The 22,343-nt window shown below is 37.8% G+C and overlaps 2 protein-coding genes across 8 annotated transcripts in view; one reads left to right on the forward strand and one right to left on the reverse strand.

Moving 5' to 3' along the window:
* Positions 1–7,249, forward strand: part of DCLK2 (doublecortin like kinase 2) — an 84,822-nt gene extending 77,573 nt beyond the window's left edge. For both annotated transcript variants that reach the window (XM_070757803.1, XM_070757802.1), the window contains one exon: positions 6,021–7,249. In XM_070757803.1, coding sequence (XP_070613904.1) covers positions 6,021–6,098 — 78 coding nt within the window. In that variant the 3' untranslated portion in view covers positions 6,099–7,249. The remainder of the gene's footprint in view (positions 1–6,020) is intronic.
* A 2,838-nt stretch (positions 7,250–10,087) lies between these two features.
* LRBA (LPS responsive beige-like anchor protein) overlaps positions 10,088–22,343 on the reverse strand; it is a 453,900-nt gene continuing 441,644 nt past the window's right edge. For all 6 annotated transcript variants that reach the window (XM_070757811.1, XM_070757810.1, XM_070757809.1 and 3 more), the window contains 3 exons: positions 22,022–22,218; positions 14,099–14,250; positions 10,088–11,553 (listed from right to left, as the gene is read on the reverse strand). In XM_070757811.1, coding sequence (XP_070613912.1) covers positions 11,463–11,553; positions 14,099–14,250; positions 22,022–22,218 — 440 coding nt within the window. In that variant the 3' untranslated portion in view covers positions 10,088–11,462. The remainder of the gene's footprint in view (positions 11,554–14,098; positions 14,251–22,021; positions 22,219–22,343) is intronic.

The raw sequence follows: 22,343 nt of genomic DNA on the forward strand, positions 1-22,343 counted from the left end.
ACGGCTGTGTCAATGTCTCTTTGTGCAATCGATGCATTTTTAAGAAAACTTAAACATTTGACAAAACTGTTCAGTTTGAGACATTCTGTTTAAAAACTGTGCAATTAAGACAAAGTAAACAGTCCTACTCAAAGCACGTGATTTGCCATAATCCAGCCTAATCAGATGTCCTATAATTCTTACATTTGTACTGGAAAAAAATTATCTCATGAAATATATCCTATTGGCAATAAAGTTCTTAAAGATGCTATTTACGTTAGCAGTCAGTTTTTATTTGCACTGAATCATTAAAATGCAGCATAAATAGGTAATTCCAGGACTGCTAGACATACTGACCAAATTCAGGTTGAAGAAAACCAGGTTCTGGGGGATGGAGAAAGAAACGTTAATTTTTTAAATCACTTCTTGTTTAATTTTTCCTAACATGTACCAGCTTTAAAAGTAATGTTTTATTTTAGGATGAAATAGACTACTGCATTTTTCAGTGTATAAGACGCACCTAGATTTTGAGGAGGAAAACAAGGAAAAAAGTATTCTGAACCAAATGGTGTAGTATTATATTGTTTAATAAAATACCGGGGTAGCAGAATACTTTTAAAAACCATGTACACTTTTTAAAACCATGTACACGTTTTACAAACTTCAAACTCGACAGCTTCAAGACTTGTGGATTTCAACAGCCAGAATTCCTCCTTCAGTCGTACTAGCTCAGAAATGGGAGTTAAAGTCCACAAGCCTTAAACGTGCCAGGTTTGAAGACCCTTGCACCCCTAACCCCTAGGTCTTCAAACTTGACAGATTCAAGACTTGTGGACTTCAACTCCCAGAATTCCTCCTTCAGTCACAAGGCTTGAATACGCCAGGTTTGAAAACCCTTGCACTCCTACCTCAGGGGTCTTCAAACCTTCACCAAGGCCGTGGCTCTTGTCCCGGTCCCCCAATGGAGAGACCTACTTTCTCCCAAAGACGGGCGCTTTCCCTGTGGCTCAACCATCACATCCCTGTGAGGACCCAGGGGAAGCGGGTATATGGGAAGATCTCCAGCTCTGACTACCTTCGCCTCCCTCATGATGCCCCGAGATTGGGAGTGTGACACGGGACTACCCCCTGGTGTCCTAGGAGTGCCGCTGCTGACGCGGTGGCTCCTCTCCGCAGGCTACTTGCCTGTGCAGGGTTTGATGTAAGGATGCCGCCAAGGGACAAACAACGAGCGGATAGATTAGCCCGGCCTTCACCTTTCCAGCCGCTGCTTCTAAGGGAGTCTGGGAAGAAGAGCCGAATTGATTTACAGAGGATGAAGTGAGGTGAACGTACCAAGGGAGAGAGGCGCCCATGCCGTTAAACTTGGGGCGTAGTCCCGTAGTCTGGCGGGGTTGGTCAGTAGCAATGGCAGCAGCCTTCCCATAGTCTGGCGATACCAGCTTCTCAGGCAGTTTGGTAGCGGTGGTCGGCGCCAGCCACCAAACTGCGTGAAAAGCCGCCACTGGGGCTTAGGGGAAGGCTGCTGCCGCCGCCACTGACCACCACCCAATAGCATTCAGTATATAGGACGAACCCAGTTTTTGGCGCACTTTTTTGAAGTGAAAAGGTGTGTCTTATACACCGGAAAATACGGTAATTTGAGGCGCAAAGAAAAATAATATGGGCTGATTGTTTTGCTTCCATTTTATTTGACAGTTTGACTTGACAGTCTGAGAGACTTCAAAACTCAATGTTTTGTATTTTTGAGACTGGATAATCCTGAAGCAAAACCTGGTATAAAATCCATTACTAGAGTTATTTTAAAATGCTCAAAGCTGCTTGCAAATTTGCACATACTTTAAGCTTGTTTCTAGTCATAAATATAATTCAGTTTCTGGCTTCTTTTTGATGTGAAGTTCTGGTTCTTTTGGTTTGTTTTTGTTTTTTTCCAATTTTCTAGCCTTCTGCCTATGCTTCTAGGCAATGAAGCACATGTGTAATTGTAACTCCCATTTATCCTTCCTTATTTTCTCCATGCTGGTAAAAGCTATTATCCCAAGAACTAAATTATAGTATGTAAAATTAAGTTCTGAGCCAAAGTCCATTAAGCAATTTGAGACTTAGAAGAATCTAAATGCAGGTAGTCCTTGACTTACGATCATAATTAAGCTGTTGTTAAACTGGTCACTGTGTGGCGGTGCCAATGTTATGACCTCTTTTTTTTTAGTTAAGAGAATGCCATGTTTGTTTAGTGAATCCATTTTCTACATTACGCACTTGTGCTGGAAACTGGAAGCAAATACTGGTTTCCAGCAAAAATATTTTTGTAGTTGTGTGGTTGATTTGATGGTGCAAATGGTCACAATTGCAGGCCAATTGCTAAATACCCCAAATGTGACCATGTGGCTTTGAATTTGGGTCATAAGTAATCCTGGGCAGATCTGCCATAACTTTAAACAGTTGCTAAGTGACAAGTGAGAAGTCAAGAATTAACTATAGTTTTTAACTGTAGAAAGAAACACATAGAATCTCAGCTTGAAGGTCACTCCGCTCCATACCTAAAAGTGGCTGGGAGTAGAACCCATTTTTGGAAGGATTTTGTTCAGGGGGAAATGGGTGCTTTAAGGATCTACTTAACATCAAAAGCCCATAGAATTTTGCCCTCATCTGATTAATCATAACAATAAATGGTGATTGGCTGTTTTGGCCTTCAGTTCACTCTTTTAAACCCTGAAATTCAGCCATTTAAAAAATTATAACACATTTGGAGAACTAAAAAATGGAGTACAGTGTTCCCTCGATTTTCGCGGGGGATGTGTTCCGAGACCGCCCGCGAAAGTCGAATTTCCGTGAAGTAGAGATGCGGAAGTAAATACACTATTTTTGGTTATGAACAGTATCACAAGCCTTTCCTTAACACTTTAAGACCCTAAATTGCAATTTCCCATTCCCTTAGCAACCATTTAGATTATTACTCACCATGTTTATTTATTAAAGCTAATTTTAAAAAAATATTTATTAAAGGCATACGAAAGTTTGACGATGACATATCACGTCATTGGGCGGGAAAAAGCATGGTATAGGGGGGAAAACCGCGAAGTATTTTTTAATTAATATATTTGAAAAACCGTGGTATAGACTTTTCGCGAAGTTCGAACCCCCGAAAATCGAGGGAACACTGTAATTATATCAAGATAATTTGAAAAAGTTGCAGGCTGAATTACGTTGCTTGCTGTAAGTAAGCCAAATTGCTTCCTCCGTTTCTCATAATAGGGATACTTGTGTTTATTTTCCACCACATACAGTAATAAGAAGAGGTGGGAGAATACAAGAATGTCATGTGTGACCTTTCAGATTTATATACAAAAATGCTGACAGATTGTCATGATATTTTAATCTTCTGCTAAGAATTATAATTTCTGTGTAGAATATGTGTGTAAAAACAATAAGATATGGTAGAATCCAAGGAATATATTCAAAGGAATTATTTTATCAACCACAGAAAAAAATTAAAATGAAATTTATTTAGCCTAAGAGTACAGCACATACAATATATAACAAAAACAAATTATTTCAATTTATCAAGTGAACACAGCTATATTTGCAGCCATTCACATGATTGCCTTGAATAAAATTCATTTTCATTCCTGTTCAGCAAAAAATTGTGCTCAAAAATCATTATCTAATAGTAGAAAAAAACACACATTTTTAGAATGGCTTGCAATCTTCTTTTGATTCTTATAAAAGTCATATAAGGAAGGTTTCAGTGCTGCTTTTTGAATATTGAAATGATTTATTTACATTTATGAATGTTGCAATGCTATTGGTTCTGCTTCCAGTAAGTCTAGTGTCTGTCCGTTGCTTCCTTCTTTTGCTTCTTCTCCCAATTCCTGCGCTGCTTTCCTCTGAATAGGTCCAAGGCAATGGTATGTACTAATTACAGTGCTTCTTTGCCACAATTTTTAAAAAGATTCTTGGTTTGAAAGAAAAGGAGAAGTAACCTTGTAACAATCTTGGACCAAAAAGTTTGTCAAGTGATGCAGTACGGTCACGCAACAAGTTTTCATTGCACTGATACATTTGCGTCATTCAACCATTTCAATATTGCTGCATGATGTTTTCTATTTTTATAGATTTGAAAAGAAAAAGAAAAAAAACCCTTGGGCTTTCCCTTTCTTTCTTTCTTTGTCTTATTTTTACCTCCTCCTCCTCCAAAATAGTGCAGGTATAGTTCTGAAAGTGCTTGAGAGCTTTTCCTTGGCTAATTTATGATAATCTCTTTCTATTAGAATGATCATCATATTCTCATGGATTTTTATTTCTGTAATCATATTCCTAAAGCAGCCAACAACTTTGATCACAAGCTCAATCTGATTGGTCAAAACAATTGGTAGAGTCACATCACATGCTCACTTAATGTTAAAAAAAATAAATTCATATTAGTGATTTATAACTCAAATTATAAAAGTAGTTACAGTCCATTCTTAGGTTTTTATTCTTCAAAAAAATATCAGGCACAGTTGGACACAATAGTGAAACAAAAATCAAAGTAATACCCTGTTTCCCCGAAAATAAGACGTACCCCGAAAGTAAGGCATGTCAGAGGTTTTGCTGAATTTGCTAATATAAGGCACCCCCCCAAAAATAAGGCGTAGTCCAGTTTACATACGGTACGGTGGAAAAACATACGGTACCATTCAAAGTTGTTCATAGCGGTACCGTAATAATGTGGCGTCCCCTGCTGGCCCCTTCCATCGCTTTGTACCGTCCAGTACAGCAGACACAGTCTGTTGCTGTCCCACCGCCATTATAGTCTCCACTACAATGCATAGACTGTAGTTCCTCTGGTGGCTGGAAGCTGCAATAGCGGGAGTATACTGTTGTACCATATAAGTGCCGTCGTTTATGTGTGTGGGTGCCATACTGACAGGCACCGTACCGTAATCAGTGTACCGTACGGTACACTTTCTTTGGGGGTATCAGCTTTTCTGCCTGTGAATTTGTCTTATTTGAGAAATATAAGGCACCCCCTGAAAATAAGACGTAGCACAACTTTTGGAGCAAAAATTAATATAAGACAGTGTCTTATTTTCGGGGAAACACGGTAATAGGAACAAGTTATATTATTTAGAAGACCTATAATGGGGTTGTTTAAATTTTATGATAGAAGAATCATATCTTTCACTTCCCACATAATAAAGTAGGGAGAGACATATTTTTCTATATATTCGTGTTTGCTTCTTCCAAAAAGCATCCATTACTTCCACACTGGGTACTGTCTATTATCTTTCTTATCATCACTTGCACATTCAACATTTCCCCATTTGCAACAAAGATTCTATCAAGCAATACACATTCATAATTTTTTACCATTAATTTATATCTTATAAATTGTGGGTCCATTTATTTTTCCCGTCAAATACAATTTACATTGGACTTCAGTATATTGGCTGCATATTCAGTATGTCCATATAGTTAGTAGTATAGTATATGTATGTACGTGAATATGTAGCATATTTTTCAGAGTATAAGACACGTCAGAGCATAAGATGCACCTTAGTTTTTGGGGAGGAAAATAGGGAAAAGAATCTGCTTACCAGATATTCATCTGGCTAACGTCCTTAATCTGGTCAGCTTCAGCACATTATTTTATCCCCTGGTTAGGACTTTAATAAAACCTTATTTGGAGAGAGTAACAATGAAAGAGCTTGCAAGCTAGTAAGAGCTGAGAACATCATTATCACCTGGAAAGAAACATTCGGAGCAAGTAGAGCAGTGGGGAAAAAACTCTGCAAAGGTTTAGCGCTTGGAAAATATTCTTCGCAAAGAGTAACAATAGACATACAAGTGAATTATATTTTTGAAATGAACAGACCATTTAATAAGCACGTACTCCAAGTCTCAAATAATCCACAACTTCACACCTTTGAAAAAGATCTTAGAAGTTACTTTTCCTTTTCTTCAGACTTTGCATGTATCGTTTTTAAAAATACTATTATATGTACATATAACACTTGTCAGTGATGTGATTTACCTTTTTCTAAAAAATTATATTTTAGAACACAGCTCTAGATAAAGAGAATCAGATATTTTGCAACAAGCGCTGTCAAATCCCAGATCAAGCTGATGTGAAGTAAATCACCAAGATAAATGCTGTTCCTCAGCCTTCAACAACTGACCACAAGTTGATTCCTGCTGCTGCTTCTCAGCTACTCAGACTCCTCCTACCTTGAACCAGAATTTCATGAGCCTGCAAAATTAATTTTAAGAGAAGTTCTAATGAAAGCCACAGCTAGGTCAGCTACTGTTCTCTTAAACTTGCTACTTTATTTTTTTTTTCATGTCTGAAAGGGATGCAGGTTGTATGTACAGTAGATTTTAGTACTCTACCTATTACATTTGGGAATTCCTATGTCTTTAAATGAATTTGTGTTCAGTATAATTTCAATCATGCAAATGAATCTTATCTTCTCATACTTGGGTATACAGACTTTAAATAGTTACAGCTGTTATAAGGAGCCTCACCCAACAAAGTCTAGATTTATCTAAAAGAAATGCTAGAGGAAAAAAAAGTAGCGGAACTCATTTCTTTAATTTAAAAAAGCAGGTCTAAAATGGCCCTGGACAGAAGCAAGATTATTCCCAGTGGCAATTTGTACAATACTGAAAGTCAAGTTGTGAAGGTTTAAATAACGGTGTGAATGGATAGCACACTTATTTTTGACATTAAACTTTTTGATTAAGTACCATCAAGTTGGTGTTGACTCTTAAGTGTTCACATAGATAAGAAACTGTGGGATTTATTATAGAATAATTCAATCATTGACAATCATTTTGCAACCAACCCCATTTATGAATGAGAGTGTTTTGAGGATTGCAATTAGCAAAGATTTCTCTCCATAGGTTGTTTCCTTCTTCTCTTCTCCTATCATGAATTACCAGGGTTTTTTTCCTTCTTGGAACAGAAAGCTTGCTGCATGGTGCATTATCTAAAAAAAGAGCAGTATATTTATAGTAAGCTAATGTAATAAATGAACTACTAGTCACCAATGCAGAATGCTGTCAGTATTGTATTTTTTTAATTCGCCCACTCTTAAAGAAAGTCATCAAATGTTTGGGAACTATAATGCTAAAATGTGCAGTGAAAGGGTAGATGGAGTTGTATATTAATGCTTGTTTCCATATTGTATGTTCTCTGCTTCTTTTTTTCTTTCTAACAATTTTAAATCATTTTCTATTAGCTCTTTACATTAGAACTAAGAACTGCAATAAACATTTTTCTTCAAAAGAGTAAGTAGTAATTTTTTTTTGAGAACTTACAAAGCAAATCCAGGATATGTAATTATCTTGATTTCCTTCTATTCTGAGTACACATTATGTTCTCAAATTTGATAACATAATTTTTATTTAATAGGATCAGATTGATTTTTTTTCTCTTTTTATGTTTCAGGTGTATGTTATTACAATAGAAAACATTCTACTGAGTATAGCTATACAATTATTGTGTCATTCAATCATTTCCTGATATTTTGTTTTACACTTGACTTTCTTCACCAAAACATTTGCTGATATGTTTAAATCAGAATGCCAGCTAAAAGATTTTATTTAGTTTAGTTATGATAGCATACTTAATATAGTCTTAATTTTGCTCTGGACATTTTTAGTGAGACTTAAAGATATTAATCCCCATCCCTGATGTAACTCTTGTATTAAAATTGGCCCAAAAAAATACCAGAAAGTAGCACACATTAACCAAATCTGTGAAAATAATTGTCAAGCATAATTTTAAAAAATCCGGACATTTCTTTGTGCAGTATTTTAGGTGTTCTGTTTGCTTCTGCAAAGATTTATGCAGAGCTACACAAAAGTTATTAAAAGAAAAAAAGCCAAGCAATATATATTTCAAATATTTCACGTCCAAATATTTAAATATTACATTTTAAAAGAAATAATTTTTGCATCTCCATGAATCTCATATGAAATTGCCCTCTGAGCTTTCAAGTTTGAAGTATTAGTTATATAATTATTTCTTCCATTATTAAATACGAATAAGTATTTTAAGAGATGTATAAGTATCCTGTTTATGTGATGCTATATCTCGGCAAGTATAGTGGATCCTAAATTACTTTCCCAAATTATGCTTTGTGAAATGTCCATATTATTTTCTCCTCCTCCTCCCTTCTTATTTTACCCAGTTAGATTATTTATTCAGATCAGTATTGGTTTCCCTACTAATACTGGCTCTTGTTCTTACCTATACTAAAGAAAAAAGATCTACCTCTTTTATATTCTTGATTTCAACAGCCCCTATGAAATAAAGTATTAGTCAACATTATTGCTTTCAAACTGTGGGAAGTAGGGAATAATTTCAGTGTTAGATTGTGGCAGTGTTCCCACTAACCCTGTGTACTACCTTTGTCAAATTCAACTTCAGTCTTCAGTCTAATCAATTCAGACTGCAATCCTGAAACTTCAGACCTAAGTACTCAGTTTTCAGTCAACAAAAAAAATCAGGAACATATTGTGTCTGTGCTTTAAGAGTGTAGTTTTGAATAGTCTGAGATTAATCAGTCAACTGTCTACAGTATAACCTATATGGATGGCACTATATTAGCATAATTAATCCCTATGATTTCTTTAGTAAAAGGTAAAAGATTTATACAATCTGAAGTTAAACCAGATTAACGCCTATGATTTCTACCTTTTAATTTATTTCTAGCATCATACTCAATGTTTAATATATAATGGCAAATTTAGTTTTAATTTAGTTCTCTCCCCCCTCCCCTTCTTAAAGGTTCCAATTGTTTAAAAATTGGTTGTCCATGTTAAGTATACTTTGAAGCCAATGTTCAAAAAGTTATATCCTTTCCTCCATTCTGCTAGGAATATAAATATTTATATTCTAAATAAATGCTTTACATTAAAAAGATTTAAGAAAACTTTCAAAAGCTCGCTGGCCATGTGGCCAACTATTAAAGATGATGGAATGTTCCTGGTGAAAAACTGTCCAGTAGTATTGGCCATTCTGTTCTAGTATAACTAAAATGAAAAAAAAAACACATTGGGTTTGTAGTCTTTCTCTGGGAATATATTTTGGCATCTGAAAGACTGCAGTGGCATAAGAAATTGCCCAATAAAACTGTCCTGCCTCAGATCAAAAGCACATCCTGTTCAAGAAACAAACAAAAACAAAGCAAGGGCACATCTGTTATAAGCACAAGGAAAACCAAAGAACAGACAAGCCCTTCATGAAACACATATAGTACACGTCACTCCTTAGGAAAGAGTTTTCATTAGCAGCTCTAGCTAGAGCAGTGTTTCCCAACCTTGGCAACTTGAAGATATTTGGACTTCAACTCCCAGAATTCCCCTTGGCTGGGGAATTCTGGGAGTTGAAGTCCAGATATCTTCAAGTTGCCAAGGTTGGGGAACACGGAGCTAGAGAGTTGATTGGACTTTTAGTAGAATACATAGAAGAATAGGGGCTTGAATTTTCTTCCTGTCCTATCAAATCTAAACAGTGCCTTGGTTTCACATGGAGCACAAAAAGAAACGAAGAACAATGTAAAGTTCAACACGAGACTTCAGATATTAAAATGTCAGTTTGACTTCAAAATGAGAAGGAAGGAGGAGTTTAGGAGCAAGAGTTAATTTTTGTTCTTGATTTTGATGGTTAATCTTTAGACATTTCCTATATCAGTGGAAGACAGTGCTTTTTCTATATCAGTAGTGCAACTGTGCTCAGGGTTTTTAAACTGTCATGTCTCTCATTATAAGCACAGCCAGTTTTCTGGTTTGGTCAACTATTATTTGAGTATATTCAATAAAACCTTTGTTGGCTTGGGAAAGGAAAGTGTGACTATCTTTGAAAAGTTCAAGGCCACACCCATCATCCATTACACATAGAGGAGATAAATTTGTAGATGGTGTTAGATCTGTGCTAACAAAAGTGTAGCAATAAATATACATTGGCATTTGCTGTGTTCTCCGAAAATGTTTGGTACATGTAGCAGTATCTATAACCAAAATTTTCTATTTAAAAGACAAGAATTACAATCATTTTGTTTTCAGAGCTCTGCGTTGTTTCTTATTAGCAAGTTATGTTCCTGTTGTAATAAATGAAACATTAAAATACAAATGCCTTTTTTATTTAATATTTTGTTTCAAACTGAGTTTTCCCCTTTCTGATGCTCATATAAAGAAGGGCTATTTGAATAGTAGGGGGGGAAAGCATACAAATTGCTTCAAATAATTAGTTGAAGAAATTATATACCGACAAAGACAGAGAAATGTAAATTTCAAATCTTAAACCACAACTTATCAAGAAATAATTTTTGCAGTACATACTTAAAAACAATACTTGTCACATAATCACAAAATTTTGCACAGCAATCATATATTAAGTAGAATTTATGCAACACCAAAAAAACATTATTCATAATAAATTTTATTTTGTTTCCCAAGAGTTTGAAGAGAGATTTTGTCAGCATGATTGAATCAGATTGAATGGGAACATGTTTTGATTTTAAGATCAGTAACAGATTAACACAATTATAAGGGATCTTGCAGGTCATATAGGTCAACCCCCTGCCCAAGACTTGTGCAATACAGTTCTCTAATTTGTGTTGTGGGCACACTTTTTTTTTTTCATTTTAGGTACTGGAGGAAAATAGCAGATCTTCAGCACAAGTGGGGTTTTTTTTGGATCCATACATGGTTTCAAAAAGTACAGAAGATAATAGAATACTTCCAAAATCCTCAAAATAGATCTTAATTTTGAAGAACAGTGGGCCTGATAAAAGGATAAGAAAAATATGTTTGATGTATAAATTCTGCTTATGATTATTTCTCTCTTAACCTACAACAAAATAACAAATTAATAATTTAAAATCACTAACCACCTAGATCTAGAATCACGCTTGATCATTACACAGATGTGAAAACAAAATTACATAATTTAAATATTCTTGATTTTCAGAAAATTCAGTGCTCACTGTAAAAGTACAAGACAAAGGAGAAGGGAGGGATAAGCAGAGTTTAAAATGTCAGTATTATAACTGCTGGTATTATATAACCAACTTCCTTTGTTATGACAATTTCCATTGTTAAAATCAAATATTCCATAAGTTTATAAAGATTTACATGAGAAACATGTTTCATAATATAGCTAATACAAGAATTATAGCCACCCTATTACAGTATCCCCCCCCCAAGTATAATGATCAAAATAGATTTACTATGACTATAAAATATAGATTTTCTTTATAAGCTACAGAACCCCAACAATCATCTTGTTTTTTCCCCATCCCAAAAAGTCAAGCAAAGTCTACAAAAATAGCAATTAACTTCAAAAAATAGCATCTCCCAGCAAATTTAAGTTACATTCAGATATATTAACTATTTATAAGATCTAGAATATGACAAGATACTAAAGAGAGATGTGTCTGTTTCAAGTCTCCATATGAAAAGAGCTGCACGGCCACATCAGTTTAATTCATATTTCAGTATCTGGTTTGGTATTCATGATGCCACCTGTTGAAATCATTGTAGAAAACCACTATGCTGCCAGAAGCCATGCCTGTTAGTATACACCTGTGAAGGAAAAATATGCAGAAAAAAGATCACAAGATCATTTTGACGAAGTAGCACCCAACTATATACATAGCTTTAGGTTAAACCACAGATAAAGTTTGAAAACTCCATAATTTTAAGACCTAATGTTTCTTCTCATTCCATCAGGACATATTTTTTTACTGCAAAAAAAAAGTTGCCCAAGTTTGGGACTCGTTTAAATGTCTCATCCAAAACTAGTGTGGTTGGAAATGTTCAATTACATCTAGCAAAATCCAGTTGAGAAGCAAAGAATGGTATTTAATACAGCACAGAATCCTGTTATTCTGAAATCTCTGCGCCCACCCCACACCCCCAATTTTGGCTATTTTGAAGTAGGAATATATTCACTTTCAAAACAGCCAGTGGATGGGAATCATTATAAAATAAATATGTTCTTTTTTATCATCATTTGTGCATGCTAACTGGGGGGAAAAAACCATATATGAAGTGTTCTATCTTGCATGGCAGCTGGCCCGTAATTAGCTCCAAATGAAACCCCCCCCCAGGTTTCAAACAAAATAAGAGTCTTTTTACGAGACATTTGTTAAACTTCACAAATGCAAACCAAAGCAATGTCTTTCCCCCAGCCAAAATCCAGGCGTGAGGCCAACTTGATAAGATAAAGTCATACACAATTGCTTCTCAGCTAAAAGTCTATTCACAATATTATTAAGCCCATAAATGTCCAGTACAGTATCCAGGTTTGTCAGGCAAAAACACTCTTCATAGACTCTTCTCCTTCGGAGGCATGAACATTGGCTTCTTGCAAAGAGCACCCTCCAAACTCCCCCCCCCCCCTTATATACTCTTAGGGAGTGCAGACCGTGCACAGCTGAGCTCACTTCCTCTTTCTGAGCTTTCTTAACTGCTCCTGCCACCCCGCATCCTTCTCACCCGTACATTCAGGATTGGGTCCCTTATCTCCTCGCCCTCAGACTCTGGAAAATCCCCATTTGGGGGTTCTATAATTTTCTGTCGAGGTCTCTGGTAGAATCCTCCCGAAAATTAACAGATACAAATGTCAGACACACACAGGTTTGACAATTCAAAACAATGTTCTTTATACCGAAAATTCAAATAAACTAAGCACTCTTTTTGTGTAGCAAAGAGCACTCATCTCCAAACAAACTGGTAATTTGTACAAGTCCCTTATCAGTTCTGAGATACTTAGCTTGCAGCTGTGAGGCAATTCACAGTCCTTCTTCTTTCACAAAGTGAAACACACTTTGCTCTGGTTTAGTTTCAAAGCGGGGAAAAATCAGCACACAAAGATCGAAGTCAGCAAGGCAGGCACGAAACACAAGGATCAGATCATCTTCCACAATGGCCAAACCCACAGGCTGCTATTTATAGCAGCCTCACTAATTACCACAGCCCCACCCAACCACAGGTGGCCTCATTTTCTTTGATAATAATCTCTCAGTTGTTGCTTCCTATGCATCGGTCTCCGCATGCGTGGCTGTATCATTAACTCTTGTTCCGAATCCAAGGAGGAGCTAGATAATTGATCTCCTTCTGAGCTGTCTGCCACACTCTCCTCCTCCCTGCCACTCATGTCTTCTTGGTCAGAGGAGCCTTCATCAGCAGATTCCACCGGGAGCACAACAGGCCTGCGGCACGTGGATGTCTCCCCCACATCCACAGTCCTTGGGGCAGGAGCTGGGCCAGAGCTAACCACAACATATAGCCTCTGTAAGCTCCTCACACCCAGACTCTACCTCTTCCTCTGGCTCGCTGTCTGACTCCTCCGCCAGCCACACAGGCCGACCGTGCCCAGATGGCCCCAGTTCATCAGGCTCATTGCCAGAGGGCCTGGCTGTGAGCCAACCACAATATGAAGTACAGTGGTACCTCATCATACGAACTTAATTGGTTCCAGGAGGAGGTTCGTAAGGTGAAAAGTTCGTAAGACGAAACAATGTTTCCATAGGAATCAATGTAAAAGCAAATAATGCGTGCAAATCCTTCAGGAAAATCCCAAACTTTAGAAGGGAGGCGAACAGAGGGCAGGGAGGAGCAGCTAAAGGGGGCGGGTGGAAGAAGCAAGGCTAGGCTAAAGGGTGAGTGGGAAGGAAGAAAGGCAAGGGGGGCGCCCCTCCCTTTTCTTTCTTCAAAAGACACCGTTTCAGTGCCTTTGCAAGCATGCAAAATCTTTACTCCTCCAAGCTGCCCCTCCCTTTTCTTTCTTCAAAAGACACCGTTTCAGTGCCTTTGCAAGCATGCAAAATCTTTACTCCTCCAAGCTGCCCCTCCCTTTTCTTTCTTCAAAAAAGGGGGGGAAAAGAAACCCCTTCATCCCAGCAGCAGCTGCTTCGGTTCGTAAGGTGAAAATAGTTCGGAAGAAGAGGCAAAAAAATCTTAAACACCAGGTTCGTATCTTGAAAAGTTCGTTAGAAGAGGCGTTCGTAAGATGAGGTACCACTGTATATGATTTTCAGAAAATTCAGTGCTTCAAATTCTGCTATCAGTATAAAAATACCAAAAAAAAAAAAGCTGGGGAAATTAATACCCAAATCACTCTCACCTTTGGTCATGTGAAAGAGTCATGGATCGGATTCCAGCATCACAACCAGGATAAGCAAAAAGCTGCTTGAGATCATACACTTGCCATACCATAACAACTCCATTGTCTCCTCCCGTGAGGAGATACTGCCCATCACGGCTCAGTTGGATTGCCTAGATCAAGGAAAGTGACTTGAAATAATGAAATATTTCTCACATTTTTTTATTCCTCAATTGCTATTACTTAATCACGTTATAAGACCAGGTTACTTTTTGCCAAGGTGGGAATCTATAGAAAAGAGAGGTTAAACAGACACATATTTTAATCATTATTTTTGAATGTAAAACATCAGTGTAGTGGGAACTAGGCCGAGGTGGGATTCAGCAGGTTCTGATCAGTTCTGGAGAATCAGTAGTGGAAATTTTGAATAGTTCAGAGAGCTATTAAATACTACCCCTGGCTGGGCCTGCCCCCATCTATTCTCTGCCTCCCGAGTGAGTCCCAGCTGATTAGGAGGAAATGGGGATTTTACATAGAAACATAGAAGTCTGACGGCAGAAAAAGACCTCATGATCCATTTAGTCTGCCCTTATACTATTTTCTTTTCACTTTCCTATTAAAAACACTTCCCTCCTGGGCCTTATTGAACCCTTTAACATATTTAAATGTTTTGATCATTTACAGTATCATTATTATTAGACTCCGAAGGGCGGCATACAAGTCTGAACTATTCAACTATCCTTCCCCTGGAGCGGGAAGGGAATGGAGATTTTACAGTATCCTTCCCCTGCTACACCTACCAAGGCACAGAACTGACAGTAAAAAAAATTGTATCACATCACTGAAACTAGGGCTATTTGGATTCTAAGGTATTGCTTTTCTAATGAGCCATAATGAGAGCTTGCAAGCACCCTTGCTATAAAATGCATAATCCCAGTCTTCTGCATTTGCATTTATTTATTATACATGTTACCCTAAGAAAAAAAGGAATATCTGCTTTCTATGGACTGATGCTGGCTCCTATTGCTAATGAACAATAAGTCTGTATATAAGTATGGTTGTTTGAAGACAATGGCAATAATAGCTCATATTTTACTTCATTTAAGACCAAGATTGTGTCATGGTTTCTATTTTTTATGTACAAGGATTTGAATTCACAAACCCTTCCAATCTCAAATCAGCCTCGTTTGAAGACCAGTCTATATGGTTGTATTCTTTTATTGACCCTCCACTTTTACAAGCCATGCAGCATGACTCTTTTCAGTCTAGGATGAGGTCTTACCAGCCTCATATCCATGCAAATGCAATGAGACAATCACTGAGACAGCATAAGAAATAGGCATACTTCTGCCATATGGAACGTTTTGCCATTATAACATTTCTGATCCATCTGTTCTTTTATTACGTCAGTAATTGAATCAACTTTTAAAATGTGCTTATATTCAAATTTCATGTCCCAGTTGTTGCTACCACACTGCAAGATATGTGCTAAGAATTTTACAGACCAACATGGCATCGGGCCAGAATATCTCCAGGACCGTCTTCTGCCGCACGAATCCCAGCGACCGGTTAGGTCCCACAGAGTTGGCCTTCTCCGGGTCCCGTTGACTAAACAATGTCGTCTGGCGGGACCCAGGGGAAGAGCCTTCTCTCTGGCGGTCCCGACCCTCTGGAACCAACTCCCCCCAGATATCAGATTTGCCCCCACCCTCCTTGCCTTTCGTAAGCTTCTTAAAACCCACCTCTATCATCAGGCATGGGGGAACTGAGATATTCCCTTTCCCCTAGGCTTACAAAATGTATGCATGGTATGTTTGTATGTATGATTGGTTTCTTAAATTGGGGTTCTTAAACTACTTTTAATATTAGATTTGTTTATATTGTTTTTTACTGTTGTTAGCCGCCCCGAGTCTACGTAGGGGGCGGCATACAAATCTAATTAATAAATAAATAAATTAATAAACATTCCCCCCCACACACACACCAATATATGCTACACTGGGATGCCTAGCAGTAAGAAGAATATTGAGTACATTGCTTGTATATAAATGACTGCAGATGCAAACCTAATACGTTGGGGTTTTTTTAAAAAAAAGCAAGACTGATACTAGCTAACAAAGTATAATTATTTGAAAGATCATTTGTTATAACTAAAATCAATACCTTTCTTTTCCTTGGCTATCCTAAGGATATTTTTTAAATTGCAGTGAAGACTATGACAAATAATTATTTGCTACAGTTGTATAAAATTAAGCTGATGAAAAGCTATTAACCCTATGGTTATGGTTCACTTGAGTGTTATACTGGAGGCTTTTTATTTATGCTATATTAAAAGATAAATTAAAGCCATTAATCTTTACCATCTATCAGTGAACTGAGTGTATTTCTGGAATAAAAATAATGGGATTTGGACTTTATAGATGTGGAATTTCACTGACCTATGTAACTGTGAATGGAAACTGAATGGAAATATAGTAAAACTTCAAAGTCAGATATTAGAATTTCACTTTTATGTAGCATGGCCTTCAACATTTAGCCTCAACATTTAGCAAATTAAAAATGGTATTTGTCAAATTGGAAAGCAGAAGGTTTAGTATAAGACTAATTTGTTTTAGTATAAAAAGTATTAGGAATTTTACTATTTCGGATACAAGGGAGTTCCAAATATTGTGTTATTTCTAGTTCACACTTCACTGAAGAGTCTCAAAACTTAGATTTTTGAAAGACCATTATTTACAAAACAAAAAACAAAACGCAAAACCCCAGACCTGTCAGCCTGACAATATTGGTATAAAGCAGCAGGGGACTGTAAGATATTTGACTTTTCCAAACAGACTCAGGAAAGAAAAATAAATTGGTTCCGTTGGGTGAAATAGCATGTTGGCCTTGTTTAGGATAGAATAACTTTAGTTCTTTGGACTGCCTGCCAACTTAGATTTAAGTTACTCATTAAGATATCTAAACACTGTAAAGCAGATCTGCTATGATATTATGTTAGCCGAAGCTCTACTGAGAAATGCGATACATAAAACAAAAACAGGTGGAAAGCTTTGATTACACTCTGAGTATATCCAGACAGCCTAAAGTTTTTTTGGTAGCATTTCTTGTACTTGTGTGCAGGATAGTTAGGAGATTAAATAAAACAACGGGAAATTTCAGCTTTTGCAACATTCTGCAAACCAAGCTTGTGTGGATATAAGAAAGTACAGTGTTTCCTCGATTTTCACGGGTTCGAACTTCGCGAAAAGCCTATACCACGATTTTTCAAAAAATATTAATTAAAAAAATACTTTGCGTTTTTTTCCCTATACCGCGGTTTTTCCCACCCAATGACGTCATATGTCATCGCCAAACTAATAATTTTTGCAAATAAATGACAAAAAAAATAAATATTGTTAATAAATAATTATGTTTATAAATATCAGGATCACTAAGTGTCTTATTCAATATTGAGTACCAGTAATAATGGTGAGTAAATGGTTGTTAAGGGAATGGGAAATGGTAATTTAAGGGTTTAAAGTGTTAAGGGATGGGTTGTGATACTGTCCATAGCCAAAAATGGTGTATTTACTTCCGCATCTCTACTTCGCGGAAATTCGACTTTCGCGGGCGGTCTCGGAACGCATCCCCCGTGGAAATCGAGGGAACACTGTATTCTGAAATATTTCAACAAAAAAATTGTACACCGTACACAACATTTTATAAGTACAACTGTGAAGCTGCTTGACTCTAGTGCCTTGGGCAGAGACATTTTGAACCCAGTTGTTTTAGATTAGATTTATTGGATTTAGATTTATTGGATTTATATGCCGCCCCTCTCCGCAAACTCGGGGCGGCTCACAACAAGGTAAAAACAATACATAATAACAAATCCAATACCCACCAATCCAATTACAATTTAAGCTAAAAAATTCATAAAAAACAACCCCAGAATATAAAAAAAACAAGCACACAATCAATCTAACACCAAAACAACATGGGCAAGGGGGAGATCTTTCAGTTCCCCCATGCCTGACGGCAGAGGTGAGTTTTAAGAAGTTTGCGAAAGGCAAGGAGGCTGGGGGCAATCCTAATCTCAGGGGGGAGCTGGTTCCAGAGGGTCGGAGCCGCCACAGAGAAGGCTCTTCCCCTGGGTCCCGCCAGACGGCATTGTTTAGTCGACGGGACCCGGAGAAGGCCAACTCTGTGGGACCGAACCAGTCGCTGGGATTCGTGCGGCAGAAGGCGGTCCCGGAGATATTCTGGTCCGGTGCCATGAAGGGCTTTATAGGTCATAACCAACACTTTGAATTGTGACCGGAAACTGATCGGCAACCAATGCAGACTGCGGAGTGTTGGAATGATATGGGCATATTTAGAGAAGCCCATAATTGCTCTCGCAGCTGCATTCTGCACGATCTGAAGTTTCCGAACTTTAATCTTTCAGTTCCCACTTCACTTCCAAAATGATAAAATACAGAAGCTCTGGGGAAAAATACCAGGAATTGCTTGAGACTAAAACTCATCTGGGACTGTTCAGGAAAAAATAATAGCATGGGGTTGTATACACCATTGGCCTCGATAGAGAAGATTTTCCATTGCGTGAAGAAATGGCCTTGCAAGTGACAACACTGTGGAAATTGTTGTACCAACCAAAAGATTTCAGGATATTTTATAGATTTATTGACCTAGCTGACAACATTATCACAACAGAAAATGGCTATCAGCATTTTTACTGTAAGAAACATAAAACAAAACCACTAAACTGAAGAATTAGGATAGGATACACATGCCTATAATATTCCAACACTCTTTTGTTAACTTCCTCAATGTGAGCAGATACAGTTGCAAAATACAGTGGTACCTCATGATACAAACTTAATTGGTTCCAGGAGGAGGTTCGTAAGGTGAAATGTTCATAAGACGAAACAATGTTTCCCATAGGAATCAATGTAAAAGCAAATAATGCGTGCGAATCCTTCAGGAAAATCCCAAACTTTAGAAGGGAGGCAAACAGAGGCCAGGGAGGAGCAGCTAAAGGGGGTGGGTGGAAGAAGCAAGGATAGGCTAAAGGGTGAGTGGGAAAGAAGAAAGGCAAGGGGGGCGCCCCTCCCTTTTCTTTCTTCAAAAGACACTCTTAGTGCCTCTGCAAGCACGCTGTTCTCTGCAAAGTCTTTCCCCCTCCAAGCCGCCCCTCCCTTTTCTTTCTTCAAAAAGGAAAAGAAAAGAAACCTCTTCATCCCAGCAGCAACGGCTTGGGTTCGTAAGGTGAAAATAGTTCAGAAGAAGAGGCAAAACAATCTTAAACACCGGGTTCGTATCTCAAAAAGTTCATTAGAAGAGGCGTTCGTAAGATGAGGTACCACTGTACTGCAAATGTCTTATGTAAATTGAACAACAATGACTTCTAACAATCAACTAAAAACAGGACCCTGAGGTAAAGTGTCCACGCAAATCGTCTCAAAATAAAGATTCTTGTAGAAACCAGGCGTTGGCACATACTTCCCAGAGACCTATCAGATCACACAGGGTCGACTTCCTCCAAGTCCCATCGGCCAAACAATGCAGGGGCAGGCCTGTGGGATAGGGCCTTCTCTGTGGCTTCCCCGGCCCTATGGAACCAATTCCCCCCCCCGCAAATGTTCATACTACTCCCACCCCAGTGGCCTTCCGAAAGGCCATGAAGACCTGACCTTGCCGGCAGGCCTGGGGGCTGTGAGTGTTACACCTGATCACAGCCGAACTGAGTGACTGATATGTATATGTGACTAATTGGATTGTTTGTTAGGGCTTATTAAATTGTTTATTAATTGTTGGTATAATGAGGTTTTTACTATTTTTACTATTTATATTTGACTTTTCACAATATATCGTATTATTGTTGTTGTAAGCCGCTCTGGGTCCCAGTGGGATTAGGCGGCATAGAAGTCAAAATAAATAAATAGATTTATTCCCAGGAAACTAACATTCAACGTTAAAGATGGATCTTCTCCCATTGCTGAAGGCACAAGAGGTTCAATATTTCCCACACTCAGGGCATTCAAATATGAATCCTCTAGGGCAGGGATAGGCAAAGTTGGCTCTTCTGCGACATGTGGACTTCAACTCCCAGAATTCATGAGCTAGCATGATTGGCTCAAGAATTCTGGGAGTTGAAGTCCACGTGTCATTGAAGAGCCAACTTTGCCAACCCCTGCTCTAGGGGTTTCTCATCGTCTGCCACCGTTGCAATAGGGGCACCCTAGTCTGATCTCCACACACAAGAAGCTCAACAAATAATAATTCTAATATGGATTTGTTGAACAAAAAGTAGCACAAAAGCACAATGGGTTATTATTATTATTATTATTATTATTATTATTATTATTAATTAGATTTGTATGCCGCCTCTCTCCGTAGACTCGGGGTGGCTCCAACTTTTTCCAATTTCAGATCCTCAGTTGGTACACTTGTCTAACTGCAATTAGGTCATTCAGGAATCAGAAATGTTTCTTATTTGACATTGCTCTACCCACACAGCTACCCTGTTCACTTCAGAGAAAGTGCTGTTAAATTTTGACTGCTCTTGTTAAGAACCAGCCCAAACTGTCTAAACAATACCTTGTACTATGAAGAGAATAAGAGTTGTGTATGCATCCCCTATCGAGTATTTTGCAAAACCAGAAGGCTATGTAAGATAAATCCATTCTCCGACAAGCATTAAACAAATAATAAAATAATAAAAAATGTTCTTCTGAAATGTGGATATAGTTTATGTGTAGACATTTAGCTCTTCCATAGTGATGGCCATGGTGTATATAATTTTTGGACTAAGTACAGTGGTACCTCGACATACGAGTTTAATTCGTTCCAGACCTTTGCTCGTAAGTCGATCAACTCGCATCTTGAACGAATGCCTTTAGACTTTGTTTTTCGCGCCGAGATAACCAGAAGCAAGGAGATTCTTGCGCCACCTAGTGGAAGCTTGGCTCGTATCCCGAATTTGAGCTCAGGTGTCGAACAGAAATTTCGCTCGCATCGTGGCTCGTAACTTGGAATACTCACATGTGGAGCAACTCGTATCTAGAGGTACTACTGTATGTCTCCCTGAGCTTTGGGTACAATACAATGTAACTAAAAGTTGCTATGGAATTGTAATTTCTAAAAAAGTATGTTGTTGAATATACAAAATACAATAATATCGGTCATTCAGTTTAAATTAAATTGAATTTTTTTTTGCCTGTTGACATTTTTGGGAAAGCAGCTCCAATGTACTATTCAAGCAAGGTTTCAAGTTTCAAGTTTTAGTTTTATTGGATTTATATGCCGCCCCTCTCCGAAAACTCGGGGCGGCTAACAACAATCATGAACAATATATAATAAAATCCAATACTAAAAGCAAATTAAAACCCCTTAATATATAAAAACCAAACATACATACAAACATACCATGTATACAGTTGTAATGGCCTAGGGGGAGAAAAAAGTCTTAATTCCCCCATGCCTGGCGGCAGAAGTGGGTTTTAAGTAGCTTACGAAAGGCAAGGAGGGTGGGGGCAATTCTAATCTCTGGGGGGAGTTGGTTCCAGAGGGCCGGGGCCGCCAGAGAGAAGGCTCTTCTCCTGGGTCCCGCCAAGTGGCATTGTTTAGTTGACGGGACCTGGAGAAGACCCACTCTGTGGGACCTAACTGGCAGCTGGGATTCGTGCGGCAGAAGGCGGTCCCTGAGGTACAGCGCACAGTCTAAAAAAAGTGGTGTGTACACATATTGTGCAAGAAAATATTACATCATTTCTATTTTGAATTATGTACATGCCAAAAATTAACTCCTAAGCTAATGTCTGTTATTACTGAATAAGATGCTGCAGCTAATTCATAGGTGGCATTAAATTATTTATAAACTATATATGTATTCAATAATTGCCAAAAACAATATAGCAGAATGAGATATATTTTAAAGGACCTAGAATTTAAAAACATACTCACCCTGATATTATCATCTGTTTCCATAGTGGAGTGGAGTTTTCCATTCACACTGAATACACAGAAGTGACCATTGTCATAGTATACGACACAGTGACCTTCTCTTGATGCTTGGATAAGTTTTGCTTTCATACAGTTTTCAGGAGCTTCTAAAGTCCTCAGCAGATCCCCATTCATAGAATGTATGAGACATGGTCCTTCTGATGAGGGAGGTTTAAAAAAAATGCAACCAATAAATATTCAGCATTAACTCTGATTAAATATACAGTGGTGCCTCTACTTATGAACTTAATTCATTCCATGACTAGGTTCTTAAGTAGAAAAG

The sequence above is a fragment of the Erythrolamprus reginae genome, chromosome 7, assembly GCF_031021105.1.
Source record: "Erythrolamprus reginae isolate rEryReg1 chromosome 7, rEryReg1.hap1, whole genome shotgun sequence".
In the NCBI taxonomy this organism is placed as follows: Eukaryota; Metazoa; Chordata; class Lepidosauria; order Squamata; family Dipsadidae; genus Erythrolamprus; species Erythrolamprus reginae.